Source organism: Pezoporus wallicus, unplaced genomic scaffold (assembly GCF_028554395.1).
Source record: "Pezoporus wallicus isolate ANWC-B61680 ecotype Strahan unplaced genomic scaffold, APGP_CSIRO_Pwel_v1 contig_6597, whole genome shotgun sequence".
In the NCBI taxonomy this organism is placed as follows: Eukaryota; Metazoa; Chordata; class Aves; order Psittaciformes; family Psittacidae; genus Pezoporus; species Pezoporus wallicus.
The window spans coordinates 981,265-997,114 of NW_026635331.1; the positions used below are offsets into that span (position 1 = coordinate 981,265).

Here is a 15,850-nt window from a genome sequence, read left to right on the forward strand (position 1 = left end):
TGAAACGCCTACTGAACCTGTCAACAGGGCTGTATGTGACTAAAACAGAATTTCTTTTCTGCTTCCAACTTGAGCAAATAATGAAAAAGATCATACCTGGCCACTTTAAAGCAGATCTCAAGGTATTGATAAGTAGACATGTTCTATTTTCATGGGAAAGCAGAGATGGATACAGACATAGCCAAGGATCTCGCAAGTACACTGACAGCCAGGGCAAGAGAGAAAAAGCTGAATTTCTTGAACTAGCCACACTTTGTGAACCTGCTATTACAATTTCAGATTATGTGGGCAGGGCTAAAAACCCTTACTGACACTCTTGTTCATAAAAGAGGGGGTCACATACTGGTCACATAATACTTAGATCTGACTCTACTGAGCTCCCAAACTTAACCAGTCAATCCGCAGTGTATTTCTGCTTCTTTATGAACATAACTTTGTACTTGCCCTTATTGAGCTGTATCCTAGTATTTCAGTGCTCCATTTCATCAAGATCCATTCTAATCCTGCTCCCATGGTGCTTAAAGCCTCTCCCAGCCTTAAGCATCTGCAAATTTTATAAGCATCATTCATATTTCATAAGCTAAGTCAGTAATGAAAATACTGAATAACACCAGACCCAGAACAAATGTAAGTGGATTCTACCTCATATAGCCCTCCAGATTGGCAGTAAACAACTGATAACCACCTTCTATTATTATTTTCCAAATTATTTTGCACATACCTTTTAGTACCTTCAAGATCATTTTCTCACAAGGCTGTTTTTGGGGAAATTATGTGTCTGGAATACTAACTTACTAGAGTAATTTTTGTCAGTAACAGTTGTATTAACAAGGAATCCAAAGATCTGAAATTCTCAAGGCCATTTTTTTATTGAAGGGCATTCATGCTATATATATTAAAAATAAATCCTATTGAGTACTTAAAGTCGCAAAGAATGCAGAGCTTTATTTATACATATATTTTGTTTTGTAGAAAACAATAAAAAACTGAAAATTTGTTGGAAATATTACCCTAATGACTGAGGAAAGAGAAATTATTTTATTATAGAATATAAATAGTATTGTACTTGCCAAAAGGAAAGAAGACAAAACGAAAGCCTCTTGTGATTAAGTTATCCATAGCTATCATCCTACTCCTTCCTCACACTGAAAATCCCTGCTCAAAATTAGTAAGGATGTCCAATCCCCAGAAGGTGGAGCTAGTTAGTAAATCTAAGAGAGGGATTGCACTGTTTCTTGAAAACAGAAAATTTATGCACGGACTAGTATATTCCCATGTCTATCCATTAATTTTAAAGCAAGTTTTGTGTGTTAAGTTCAAAATATGAGATATATCTTATGCTGAGACCAGGATCTTAGAAAGGACAACTCTAAAGAGAAATCTATACAGCTGCTCAATCTTCGGTCTGTTAAAAATCACCATATGTCACTTGTTATGCAGAATATCCTGTTGGAAATACTTCAGCAAGAATATAAATCAGGGTCATTCATTAATAATGCACAGAGCTCAAAATATTAATCAGAAGCACTTGCTTAATAGCAAGTACAACAGCTTTTAAGTTGCTCCTTGAAACTGAGAAGCACGGTGAAACTGAAGTTACTGAAACGTAAAAAAAACCTGTATTTTGAAGCTTACAAGAAGACTCAGTAGAATTCAGAAAATAAAACTGTCTTGTATGCAAGGCATCAATATGGAAAATGAATAAAAATAATAAAAAGCTATTATTTGTAAAGGGAGCTTTAAATCCCTGGTCTAAAATCAGGCTTAGACCTAACTTGCCACAACATCGTTGACATGTGAGGATACTGTTTGGGTAAAAGCTACTGCTTACACATCTGAATTTGGGGAGAGATGCAAGATGCCCTACTACTCCTGCTTCATGAGAAAACTGGCAGTCAGCTCAGAATCAACTGTTGCTGTAAAGAAGGTACAGAGGGCCAGCCATGGCTCAGGACCTCTGCTACAGCACAGAATAATGATAGCTTTTCAGAATCACTTTTGTGTTCAACACATTCAAGAACTCACATATTGACACTTCAGGTGACAAATCACAAGGTTTCTGTCCTTGATACCATGGAAAATCTTTTGAAGAAGACTGAAGAGTAAGCATCTCAAAAAAGACATTAGGAACAAGAACAGAAGCAATAAGGAGACTACAGGATAACTGTCAGGTTGCTAAAATGACAAAGGCAGCATGTTAGTGGTGGACTTGGTAGTCCTGAGGTAACAGTTGGACTTTATGAACTTAAAGGTCTCTTCCAAGCTTGCTGATTCTATGTACTGTTTGGAATATCCAACGATGAGTCAAAGCCCATTGATGAAGCAAGGAAACTCAATTCAAAAATTGTTCTAGTCAGCCACTGGAAAGGAAACTAAGGACATAAAAGCCAAACACATTAAAATGGAAAATGGAAGAATGAAATTAAAAGAAGTGGTATCACCACTATGCAGTTAGTGTATGATTAAAACATATGAATATGTGCAGCAAAGCACCAGTAATACTCCACTTTCATTGCTAACAGAGGGCTTTGGAAGGTCAGTTTATGACAGGATTTGCCCTTTTGTTGCCAGAAAACACCCATCAGTCCCATGTTCTCTTAATCAGCATGCCTGTACAGGCAAATGACCTGTTTAGCACCCAGCTAGTCATTTCCATGTGCTAATATTCAAGTTGCAATATGTCAAACTGCATGTTACATTTGATAGAGTTTGGCAGAAAAGCAAGCTTCTGCTCTGTTCAAAGTCAGACCCATTGAAGTGCTTATTAAAATGTGCTGGTAATAAAACAGGAAAAGCTCCGAGGCTTTGGAATTTGACTTCTATCTCCTTCTGCCCTGGCAACAGAGTAAAAAGCCAATTCTGCCACTGCTGTCTGCACCACTTAAAAATCAGTGGAAATCTTTGAAGGATTCAAGTCACCTCAAAATATAAGTGGTATGAAGTTAAAAACTGAATACAGAATTAAAAGCAAAAGAAAGCATAACAGAGGGCCGTACAGACATATGGTAATGAATGCAACAGCAGCTACCCACAACTTTTCACTGTAGCTAACCACTTACCCCCCCTTACTACCTGGATATACAAATAATCCATGATAGGATTGAAATAATAGAGCTCAAAGGATGTAATTGAGTTGTCTCAACATCACAGATCGAACATTAGGCAAAATCTGCCCTATGGAAAAAGGCAAACAAAACAACCAACACAAAACAGCAGTAAACCCCTCAAAGTAGGCAATGTAAACATCATGGTACTATTAATCCACAGTACGAATTTACTCACCTAGGACAGGAACATCCTTCTGACTTTTTTATTTTCTTTCTTGAGAGGCTTAAAAACTGACTTAGTAGAGCTCAAGTATTAAACTTGGCAGCATAGAAAGGTCAGCTTCCTACCCCATATTGCCACTCTGCTCTTGGAGCTCGGTTTAACTTTAGTATGAGAGCCAAGCTCTTTGAAGAAAGAATGAGGTTTTATGCTCATAATTCTGTGGCATTTCTCAAAGGAATACCAAAAATTTGCAAAAGCCTGCATAAGTCTTCCTGGTGTTTCTGCAGTTAATGTAATAGTAGTTGCTTTGCACAGTTTGGGTGTCCAGAAGAACAATCTTGAAATCTTGGGTATTTATTATTCCATTGCAATCATCTGAGACTTTCTATACTGTCACATGGATTAATAGTGAAAATGGAAACCATCTAATGTTACATATACAAGTGTGTCCGCAGCTTCAGTCACAAGGAAAACAGAAAAAAGCAGCAATGACAATAACAGACATTAAGCTAAGGAAATCTAAAATACTCAAAACATAGGAGTAATGGATAAAACTCACTCTAGAAGTGTTGTGCACCTATTTAAAAATTAGTTTGTTGATTCAGTTAAATAGTATTCCTTTCCCTTTACACATTTTTAAGCTTCCTTTATTAGCCAAATTACTTGGAGAAAGCACTGGAATTATATGCTGGGCTACATATAGCCCAGGTAAGTACTCTATCAAAAAGAGCAGGATGATACAAAAGTGTGGGGGAAAAGAAAAAAATGTGCAGAAATAGAGCTGAAGTAAAGGCAAGCCTAAGAGAACAGGAAAGAAAAATGTGAGGAAAGCAAAGAGAAAGTTTTTCACAAGTCTTTTGTCTCCACAAAATAAATATCTGCTACTCATGCGAATACAGACCAAGGGAGAATTCTTCATTTTCCTGACTAAATGGTAACTTACACTAAAAGCTCTTCTTCTGAGGATGCAAACAAAACCAGAACACAGCTTTATTTCACTTTTCTACCAGCACTGCATTAGGAGGGATGAACTGAAAGACAGAAAGGTTGAATCTAGACTTTGAGTCCCCACCAGGTATCAGATTATTCAACAAAAATTAACCCACACATGCCTGCAGCAATGTGGCTATGAACAGATGTTTCCCTTCATTCTAGCTAGGAAATATGGCACCATTTCCCAGGCGCTCTTTGCTACCTCTGCTGAAGGTTACCATTGGTCCATTCATCTGCCCAGCAACATAGTTTATGGTTCCGTAATTCACTTCAGGCAAAATCCAGGTACAATCACACTGCCAGCTTAAATTGCCCGAGATCATGTGGTGAATTTTGCATGTAGAAAAACAGGGAGTACTTGCACAGAGCCAGCGGAGGAATGGCTTGGTGGTAATTCTGATGGTGTGGTACAAGGAGCAGATGGAACCAACAGATTCTTTTAGCAGCACAGCTACACACGGAGACCTGTTAGGGACAGTGTAAGCATAAGAGCAAACTACCATGTTTCACTGGCACCTCTAATGCTGCAGGACATGCTTTCACATTCTGACTCTCATGGAAAAAGAAGAGGCAAAAATAAAAAGGATTTAATGTTGTCAAGTAGTTCTCTGAGACAAACCGCTCTGGAGTTGAAACAATAAAAATCCTCCCTCTCCTTTAAAATCCATCTACTCTTCTCGATTTATCCTGCAGAGAAATCATAATCCTGCAACTGATGAAACCACAGCATGTTACCTTGGTAACTGATAACTCAAATTCAGTCTTAAGAATACACTCAAAGGTCAGACTGCATGAAAAGTTAGGCTAAGGAAGGTATAATTCATACTGAAAGGTAAGCACGAGAAAAAAGTGCCACTGATATTTCTAATGACAAAAAGTCCACACAATAAATGTTCGGGGTTGGGGGTGGTGGAAAAAAGAGAATAAGATCACATGATGTCAACGCTGAGACTGCAAATATAAACCTATCTTAGGAAGCTCTGAATACATGTTATGAAAACATCTATTGTTATAGGAATATGCTAGTGCATCAAGTTACTGTCATAATGTCTTCTGTCATCTAAAATGAACACGCATGCAGTCTTTTTCATCTTTATCATTGTTATATGGTACAAAAATAAAGTATTGAAACAGTCAGGTTCACTAATATAAGCAAATATTTCATCCTATATTTATGGTGCACTTTTCATTGTTTTGCTCAAACCCTGGGTATTCCCCATTTTTCTTACAAACATCAGTACAATGTTTCTTCAGCTCAACTCCAGCACTGAAGCAGTTTCAGAATCAAAGATCTATCTGTGCCCATATATTTGCACTGTTGATGAAACGTTATGCTCAAATTATGGTATAATATAATTGCAAGATACAACAAGCTTTCTGTATATGTAATGTTTGTGAATTGTACGTAGCATAAAATTGTAATTTGAGAAATATATTTCTGGGTGTAAACACGGTATGACTTTATATCTAGGAAAAAGTTATGAGCCCATACAAACCAGGCTTCGGATGTAAAATGGAGAAGAATTAAGGTAGAATTTATAACCCTAAACTTAGAATCTCAACCTCTATGTAGGTGTTTCACGGTGAGTCTTTAAGGCTTCACATCAAACTTCAGAGAGAGGATGCAGATTAAAAAAGTCCATATAAACCCCCACTCTCATAGAGAAGTCAAGCATGAAAAATTCTGGCACCAAAGGCAATGGTTTTGAAAATCATCAGGCAAGCAATTTTGGATGGTGTGTGCCAAAAACCTGGCTGGCTCTTCAGAAAGTTCCATCCTTTAAGTTAGTCCTATAAAAGAAAGGAATTGTAAAACATCTCCATTTCTCCATGACCTTGAAAGTCCTATAAATTGTCAAAGGCACTGCAAGATGCTCTCATGAAAATATCATTGGGAAATTATGTCTTCCTCATAAAGGAGAACATGAAAACAGTGATCTGCCCCACAAATCTGCAGTTTCCATGTGGCAGAACACTCAGCACAACTCATCAGAAGCACTGATTGTGCTCTCACAGAAGAAAACTTGTACTGATTCAAGAGAAAAGGGAAGTCCCCGAAATGAAGGGGGAAACAAAAAAAGGAGTAATTTATTCCAGTGCCGTAACATCTTCATATTTTTTGTGTCCTTGGCCTGTCAGCTCCACAAGACAACCCAGCCGAATGAAACACATCTATAATTTTCAAACCATTATTCCTTAGCAAGAAGTACTTTTCATTCTATTTGATGACTGCTTATTATAGTACCTAAAAGGAAGTAACTCTTAAGGGGTTTTGGCTTTGTGAGCTAAAAGCTGTAACCAATATTTCATTTGCCTGTGTAGGGTGTGAGCCTGAATCAAAGCTAAGAGCATGTTTTTTGTAACTCCAATGGACTGCTTATGTACATTTTATGGATTATACAGACCAACAGAGGACATGTTCAGGGTTGAAGAGAGTGAAGGAAAATCTGTAAACATTTACTTTGCTAAGAGTGGCAAAAAGCATCCAGAAAGAATTATACTAAGTCATTATTTCTTTTCAGACTGGAGAGGGAGAGGGAAATCTGAAGCTCCATAAAATAAAGTAGTTGTGGCATTTGTTTGTTCTATGGAGTTTTTTTGTTTGTTTGGTTGTTGTTTTTTTTTAACTGAAGAGTTGGACTCCCACCAGTATCACTGAGGAGCTGTTTCATTTTATCCAACACACTTGCACATCGCAAAGTCTTGCGGGATTTCAGAATCAGATTTAATCTATGCTTAGAGAAAGCAATATGGAATGTAGCCATAGGATATCAGAAGATTTGGTGACAACGGCCTGTTGTTGATAAAGTTTTCTTCACATCTCATGGCATCACTTTACTTAGCCCTCAGTATTGACACACACTGACACCTGTATTCAGGGAAAAATGAATTTTAGCAAGTCAGAAAACAAAAATCAGTGTAACACTTCAGAAAGTATAACAGTTTACAGGAGAATGACACAAAGAGAACGTTCACCTTTCTTGTAAGTAAGACACACTCCATTTTTTTTTCTTAAAACAGTATATTCAAGTAAAATCTGAAATGAATTAAACTACATCAACCTTCAAAGGAAAACACTGTTGCTTCAACAGGTTTTCATTGTAGCACAGAAAAAAAAAAGAAAAAAAAAAGAGCATAGCAAGAAGTTTGAGCACACAAGGGAACTATAATTTGACAAATAGCCTTCCATCCTTCAAGGCTAGAACTATGCAAACCTTGCTATCGGCACTCTCATGAAAGATACTACTGACCCTTCTCTATATTGCTTTTCTGTGACTTTTTCCATGTTTATTTACTCTAGTCAGTGATTAAAAAAAACAAAAGCTTGCTTACCACCTGTATGAAACACCTTGCAATCTGCTGCTGAAGGATCATTTTCACCCTCTTTAGTGTTGCTGACGTTGTCTTTTTCAAGTAATCTGTCCACCATGGCAATAACACAGTTTAAACTCTTTCCCACATTGGCCCATACCCTGTCCTGAAAAAGCATAATTATCACTGCACATTACTGAAGAATTAAAAGAAGAGACAATACTAACTTCTTACTAACACCTTGAAGTGGAGATGTGCAAATTACTGTAAGTATTATTGGGAAGATTAGGTGTCAGCATATTACTATTTTTCTCATTCTACAGCCTTCTACCAACTTAATCCTTTTTTGTGTATTTTTTTTTTCTTGCAGTATAAATGACTGAACTGAAACTGTTTGGGGTTTTTAGACACTGTAAAACACACATACTTCAAAGTCTACGCTAAAGTGCGTGCTAGGTTTCATGCCCAATTACAACAAACTGAGCGGTTTGTCTATTTGAAACAATAAAGAGAGCAGACATACAAAGCCTTGCCAAATCAAATCTCCTGTGCAACTGCCATTTTTTTGCCATAGTACATGACAACCTCTTTTTGATAATTTAACATACCCTCCATTTTATCACATCAGTTACTCTGTTAAAGTAAATGTAAATAAAATTAAAAGCCTAGAATTAGAAACTTGCTTTCATGACACGTTTATTAGGTAACACAATTTCAATTTTGTTCTTCACCTGTCACACAAACTGCAACCATCATGCTTAACTGAGTTTATAATAAATATGAGAATTACAGATGTAACAGAATGATAGAATGAATTCTGTACAACAGAACAGGAGACATAATATGGAGTGAAAGACAAAGCTGTTATGGAACACAGATACAGGAAGGGTCCTTCAGGTGCTGGATGCTGCAGAAATTGAAGCTCTTGTACCTACTTATATGGATCTGAATAAGAAAAAGGAAACAACCAAGCTGTACAGAAATGAGGCTGTACAGAAGGCTAGCAGTCAGAAAAAACCCAGAACATAAACCCACAGGAAAAAAAAACATATACATGTTTTAACACCAAGTCATTCTGAAACTAATGCAGAGCAATCAGTTTGCTTGAAGATTGAAAAATGGGAAGATAATATCACTGCTTTTCTTTCTACTTTATAATAGCCACAAGCATTATACATATGTAGCCCTTGAGGCAAAAGACAGTAAGAGACAAGGTTAAAGAAAACTTAAACCTGAGAAATACCGTAGTTCTATAAAAATGGTAACACCTGGAAGTTTGGTGAAGGCAAAGTTAGAACTATGGCAAAAATTCAAACTAAGATTCCTTTTTAACTATACGCCACACTTCTTAGGCCATTATCCTGATCACAGGAATCTGATCTTTCCCTGTTCCCTCCAACTGAGGCCACACCCCACAACAAGCAGGCATCCTTGTGTCCTGAGGGACACGACATGGGCCTGCAGACTGTTGAACTGTATTTGCTGAATCTGTACAGAAACACAGCTGCTCAGTGTTGCTGCAGCAACGTAATTTCCCTTTCTTCCGTCTGCTAGGGGAGTTTAATCCCAACACAAAGAGTGATGCTTAATGAGCATCTGGAGTTACTGCATAAGTAACACGAATATGAGCCCTTGTTTCATTTTGGAAAGAACACTTTTTTCAAGCCACCTATTAAGCCAACACTGAGAGGATGTCTATAAAATATTCACATAAACATCCCCTGAAGGTTTAGAAGCAAAATGTTGACAGAAAGCTCATCCTTATTATCAAATAGAATCACAGAATAGTTAGGGTTGGAAAGCACCTTAAATATCTGACTGTTTTACATATGGGCATGTGAGATGGAGCAAAAGCCTGTCCTGCAGTCCTTTTTCTCCACAGTGGAGGTTCCTGGGATTAGAAGATATCACTATAGGAGGACAGAAAAAGTAGATGTGTCTACCATTCATCGTGACATTATTCTGTTTACACCAAAGATGGCCACATTTTGCCAAGAATACTGCTGAAATTTTGTAGTTTGGTAAGAACAATTCTCAATTAAAAACGCAATTTCCAATCAGTGAAAAACAAGTGACACCCTATTAGTCTCTGCGATCAGAAATCCATCCATTTAATGTTCTTTGTCATCCCATACTAGTCCCATAATTTTTCCTTTAGCCAAGCACATTTTACACCCATTTTTCACCTTTGTAAGTGGTGTATTTTCAATCCGCCTAAGAACTACCTTACAGGCCACCATTCTGCAGCATGTGCCAGGTTAAAGCACAAAATGACACCCCCAGCCTCTCAAATAAACATCCTTGTAAGCCCTCTGTGTGATGTGAGTGATCAGAAGAAAATAAGTCTTATTTCTCAACACACTGAACTACTATGACCCTAGATTCCCAAGTAAGGATGCTTCTTCCCTGATACCAGTTTTTCCACCAGTTGTTGTGGATCTAATTGGATGGTAAGTTTACAGCTGTGGAGTGAAAGAACAAGAGAAACAAGGTTTCTTGCTCCTTCTCCTTACAGCTTCAAGATCAAAAGTCAAGCCAATGACAGGGAAGGTGGAAAGGGCTTCACCCTGCTGGGACAAGGCAACGACACACTGACATCTTTTACTTCTTTCAAATTTTAGAAGCCATTATTGAGTCCCAGCACATGGGGGGAGAGGGGGGGTGTTGCTGGTTAGAAATGGCCACAGATGCACTTCTCTTGTTGCCTGTGGTGTGGCACTGCCAGGCACACATGCATACTCAGAATGATGTCCACGAAAAGCCAGGCCTTGTCATCACAGAAAGCCGATCACTTTTCTTAAGACATTTAAAAATGAACCTGTATAAAGCAAATATCTTAACTAATGTGCATGATTAACCCCCTCCTGTGATGCGGCAGTACTTTGGAATGGAATATACTGCACACAGGTCAGTATGTCAGACCTGTGTCTGAGTACCATGTCAGTAGTTGAACATAACTTACTGGAAACACCATTTTATCTGTTCTTTGTAGCTTCAACTATGTTAAGTAGTCAGTCATAAACGTAAAGCAGAGAAAGCTTCAAATGCAATGTGCCTACCTTTTCTTGTATTATACATGATAACATGCTTTGTTCTTTCCTGCAGGGAAGTTCTAGGACAGCAGAAGCAGCTGGCAAGAGGAGAAGAGACTATCTACCCAGAGGCAATCTGAAACTCTCATATATTTTTCCTTCAACAGTAATGCTTTACTATTGCTTATGTGTAGTGCACAATCCATATCACTGTCAGTTACTATGGGATGAATATTTGCACTTGGCATCAAAGAGAGGTACAACACAGTCTTGCTATCCAGAAGGATGCTTTTTGGAAAACACTAATCCCTCAGTGAAATAGTATCCTGCACAGTTAAGAAATTGGGAGTTACTCCTTACAGATAAATTTGGATGCGAGGGAAGGGGGTAGACCTCACCTACTGCCTTGAATTCACTTTTGTGATAGTTTGTAAGGTAATGAAGTCATTGGAAGTGGATGGAACAGGGTTATCTTTATGTCAAGCTTTTTTAGCTTGACGCCATTGGTTTAGATTTCAGGCAAAACTAAGATTGAAAATCCAACTGTAAAATGCAGGTCTAGAGCTTAATAATAGAGTGGGAAAAAACAAAACAAAAAAGAAGGATACAGTACCATGCATACAAGGCAATGTATCTCAAAGTTTTTCCCTTTATAGTTGATTTTCAGAGTAGATTAAGCATTTTTCATACTTCACATGCATTTATTCTTTCTCTTTTCATCATGCTCATAACAATTTGATCATTACAACTACCATTATTCATTACCTAGATTGACAGAAAGAACTGAAAAATAATGGAAGTCTAATCTATCAAATTTAGAAAAAAACAAAATTTCTCTAGTATTTATACTGTCTTAAGTTTGACAATAACTGACTCAGTTTAACTCAGAAAATACTTCAGGATACGCTTCAATCAAGCAGGTAATCTCACTAATTCAGCAGAAAAAAATAGATAAACTGTGAACTAATGTGCTTATATGTTTTAAGAGATGAGAATCAAGCACCTGGCAGAAAAAAAATCAAAAATCAATAATGAAATACAGTAAAGCTAGTGTCTCTGCAGAGAAGCTAAATGACAGTACTAAACTAAAATACGGCTTGCACAAAAATGCTACTTTTCCAATGTAAAATTTCTCCCTTTTATCAAATCTATTGTGATATTTATCTGAATGTTTCAACAGCTGAAAACAAACATTTTGGGTTTCATTTCAAGGAAAGAGCCACCATTCTGGCCCATTGGGTTGTTGAGAAAACATGAAAAAGTTAATTCAAGGCTCTAAAACCAGCAGACAAATAAAAGAATAAGTTATTTATTGTTTAACTCTCATGACTATTTAATGCATGGGGTTAGAGACAATTGTCTTTCTCTAGAAGAAACGTATTCTTCTTCCCTTATTTGTGGTATGGACAAAAATCACAGTTCAGGTGCAAGTTCTGTACCTCATGCAAGTTATTAATAATTTACAATAGCAATTAATATGCTGGCATCCTTTATGTTCATGAGAATACAGTAATGAACTGAAAGCATGAGCCTGAACTGAATAAAAATAGCTTGAGTTCAGGGCACATGTAACAAAGCAGCAGATCCATTATGAACACATCCACCAAAATAATTAATTTACAAAATCTCAGCCATATAAATAATAAAAATCTTTGGAAGATATGCTAAGAATGTTAAAATCTAAAAGCCATGTGTAATTTTCAATGCAATCTCAGACATCCTAAGACCCCAAAACCCCTAAGAACAGGGTCTAAGGAAAAACAGCTCTTTTCTTGCTGAGAATTAATTCATGTGTATTTAAACTATTTATATTCAGCCTTTGGAAAAAAAAAAAAGAAAATAATTTTCCTTCATAATAATGTATGCTACTCTAGTTTCCTTAAATCTGCCTAACTAGCAAAAAGAACTTCAGAAGGACCAAAGACTATTTCCCTGTCTGTGCAAAGAGATATTCTGGCTGTTACATGTACAACCAAGGAGCAACACAGAAGCACACTCTAGTTGGGAAAATTCTTTCGAGTTATTTTTGAATCTGTATGGTATCTGAAAAATAGTTTTTCACAGTTTTGCACCCCTTTCCCCTCCCCCTCCCAATAGTACGTGACAAGGACATTTAGAGCTTGTATGTGTTTATGCTGATTTGGAGGGGTTTAGTATTGAATAGCAGCTAAGAGTTTATGACTACTTACCCACTCCTCTTCATCATATTCAGAATGATGGGGTATAGAGTCCTGTCTTTTAATCTGAGAAGGATGATCCTGATGCTGCAAATCACCCCCCTCTTCGGTACTGTTTTTAGGCATAGCTGGTTTCTTGAGGACACAGCCAGGCCGAGCTGTGTATAGTGCCAAAAGAGCACTTCTGACCAGCTGATCCTTAAATGCATGCACAAATAACTCTGTCTGGAAAAAAAAAAAAAAAAAAAGTATGAATGAGGAGGTTAGACCAAGGAAGGCAACACTGCAACGTAACTATTATAGGACTGAATTATCCTTAGGTAGAGTGGATATTGGTTTCAGGCAGGCCTGAGAGGTAGAAAACAAAGTACAGCTACAGTGAGGAATGATTCAAGGGGCATAGGGATATCATCACATTCTACAATCCCACTGTTCTAAGGATTAAGATAAAAGTACAGTATCTGTCATAGAGATGATTATCTTTGCACACAATCCTATTCTATTCGACTTCAAGAATTTGCCTGCAAGGATGAACCTCTACAAGGATCAGTTCCAAGAGTAACCAGCCACAGCTCAGTAATTTCTGAATAAATGTCACATAAAATGTAATTAACAAATTGAATAAAATCACACCACTCTACACTGCTAAGACCTCAGCACTTGCAAAAGCAGTGTTTCCAGAGAGAAATTTTGGTACCTGATGGTATCAACCCACCTATCGCGGCAGGTGAAAACACCTGATTTCTAGCTTTAGTTCAATTATTTTTAAAGACAGGAAACCTTGAAGTAGTTTTTCTAGGCTCTCTGAAGATGTTATTCAATCACTGCATGATTTTTCTAAATCCTTCTTGTTGACTGTGACAGCTGAAAGTTCACTGTATTTTTAAAACCTTCAACCTCTCTGCAGTATTTATCTCCTTTCCACCCCAACAAGAAAAGGAAAATGCTTTCTCCATTTGGCCTTTTAGCATCTCTAGATCCTCTTCATGTAAAAGCATTTGCTGTTGCCACCATTCTGCCAGGCATGCTTTTTTTGCTAGTACTGGCTGCCCTTCTGTATGCCTAATCCGCCTCAACTTTTCTTACTTTCCTGCATCTATACCCCCTCAAAAGTTCACTGACATTTAGACCACAATGCTCTAAATAATTGATGGTTTTCTTAAAGCTCTGGCTGCTGGGTTAGGTACCCGCTTGAAAAGTTTCTGCTTCTTTTACTTTTTTCTTTCTTTTTCAGTACTATAGGACAATTTCAGTTTTCTACATTTCCAGCCTCCAAATGGTGCATGCTCAGGGAATTCATAGTTTCTGGGGAATACTGCTAGCAAAACCTAACAACCCTCTATAAAGAAGAAGCAAAGTGAGACTTGGTAGAGTTGCATGGTAACAGCAGAGCTTATCTTCAAGAATCTTCTACAGTATTGTATTGGGAGAATCTAAACTACTTTGCTTGTCTGTCCTTAGAAATGACAACATCATGGCTTTACTGAGATTTTACGCCTCCCTTTCCACTTGAAGTCTGCTTGAGATCGTTTCATGTCTCTGCATCAGGCATGGTAGACTCAAAAGAGCTTTACATTTCAGAAATTTTATGTATTGGACAATTTGAAGTAAGGAATGACCACTGTGACTGTAATATATATTAGGTAAATACCTGAAAAGTCTAAGCAATTTAAATTAACATAAATATTTTATAGGGAAAGTTCATTTTAAGAAGCAAACTGGCATGGAAGCAAACCTCCATTTTTCTATATAGAGACTAAAAGGCTTCTGTAATTAAATTCTGTTCTGGGATTCCATTGGTTTAACAACAATCTACATTTCAGCTGCATTTTCTTACTGCTACATTTGCAGAACATCACTATTTATAAAATTGTATTGCAATCACAAAACAAGTCTATACAAAGAAATGAAAACTTTGCAATTTCCTTTAGATACTCAACCAAAGAATATTTCTGCAAACAAAGATAGGCATAGCTGGAAAATGAACTTATCAAGCCTACTGCAAGCTGCAAATTCTGATATATTTGTCGACAGTTAAAGGCTTTCTTAATCAATTAACAGAAAACGTTGATAAAAGGTTAGTCTCAGGAAAACACTATAGCAAATTGCAAATTATACACAGAGAAGTAAAACTATGCTTACTATGAGAAAATAAGCTCAATTTAAGAAGCAGCAGTGGAATTATTTGATTTTCCACTTCCAAGCCATGCACCCAGTCTTTCCAACATACTTAGCCGTAATTCACCTTACTGATAGCTCAGACATACTCCCTGCTACCTAATGTTTTTAGACAGAATTATTCTTTATATCATGCTTAACGTTATCTTAAAGTGTTATCCTTTTTAATATATTTGAGGAATTTAATCACCAGAAAAATCATTTTTACAATTTCCTCAAATAGCAGTTTCACTCCTAAATTTCTAGCAAGTTAAAATGTATGAGAACATTTCTATTTTACATATAAAATAGTATACAAAAGGTAGGAGAGCAGAATTGCCTCACATGCATAAGAATATAGGTAGGCTTCACATAATTCTATTCAGAAGAGCATACCAAACTATCTTAAATGTAAGCAGGGAAACTTTGTTAGTCTTAATTCTCCCATACTGGACCAGATTATATAGATAGGCTATTTTAGAATATTGAGATGATGCTTTGCATTACCTATGAGGGACTCAGCTGCAGCACTCTGTGGTTTCACTCAGTCTGGGGTTTTGAAACTTAGCATTGGCTTTCTCTGAAGCTGTTTCTTGGTCTTTCTTTTCCAAATGAAATACCTCCTTTCTTTTTCACAGACAGCTGTGCCTCTACACTAGTTTCCCCAGCAAGGGTCCCACCCTTTTTCTCAGTTATGTGTCTTCTCCTCAGAGTAAATTTGGGAATAGCCAGGGAAGCAGGTATTCAGTCATTCACGCAGCAGTTGTTCAGAAAACTGGATTCATCTCTTCCAAGCAAAAGGTGGAGGATAGACAGAAACTATGGGCTGTAGGTGGACTACGTCAGGTTAGACTCCTGCTTCCACATCTGGGAACCTGTGCTCCAATACTAACCAGCAATTTAAGCCTG

General features: G+C 37.2%; 1 protein-coding gene across 11 annotated transcripts in view; it reads right to left on the reverse strand.

The window, feature by feature from the left end:
- The window catches only part of INPP4B (inositol polyphosphate-4-phosphatase type II B), a 311,298-nt gene that overhangs the window by 50,570 nt on the left and 244,878 nt on the right, over positions 1–15,850 (reverse strand). For all 11 annotated transcript variants that reach the window (XM_057419340.1, XM_057419328.1, XM_057419376.1 and 8 more), the window contains 2 exons: positions 12,797–13,009; positions 7,597–7,741 (listed from right to left, as the gene is read on the reverse strand). In XM_057419340.1, coding sequence (XP_057275323.1) covers positions 7,597–7,741; positions 12,797–13,009 — 358 coding nt within the window. The remainder of the gene's footprint in view (positions 1–7,596; positions 7,742–12,796; positions 13,010–15,850) is intronic.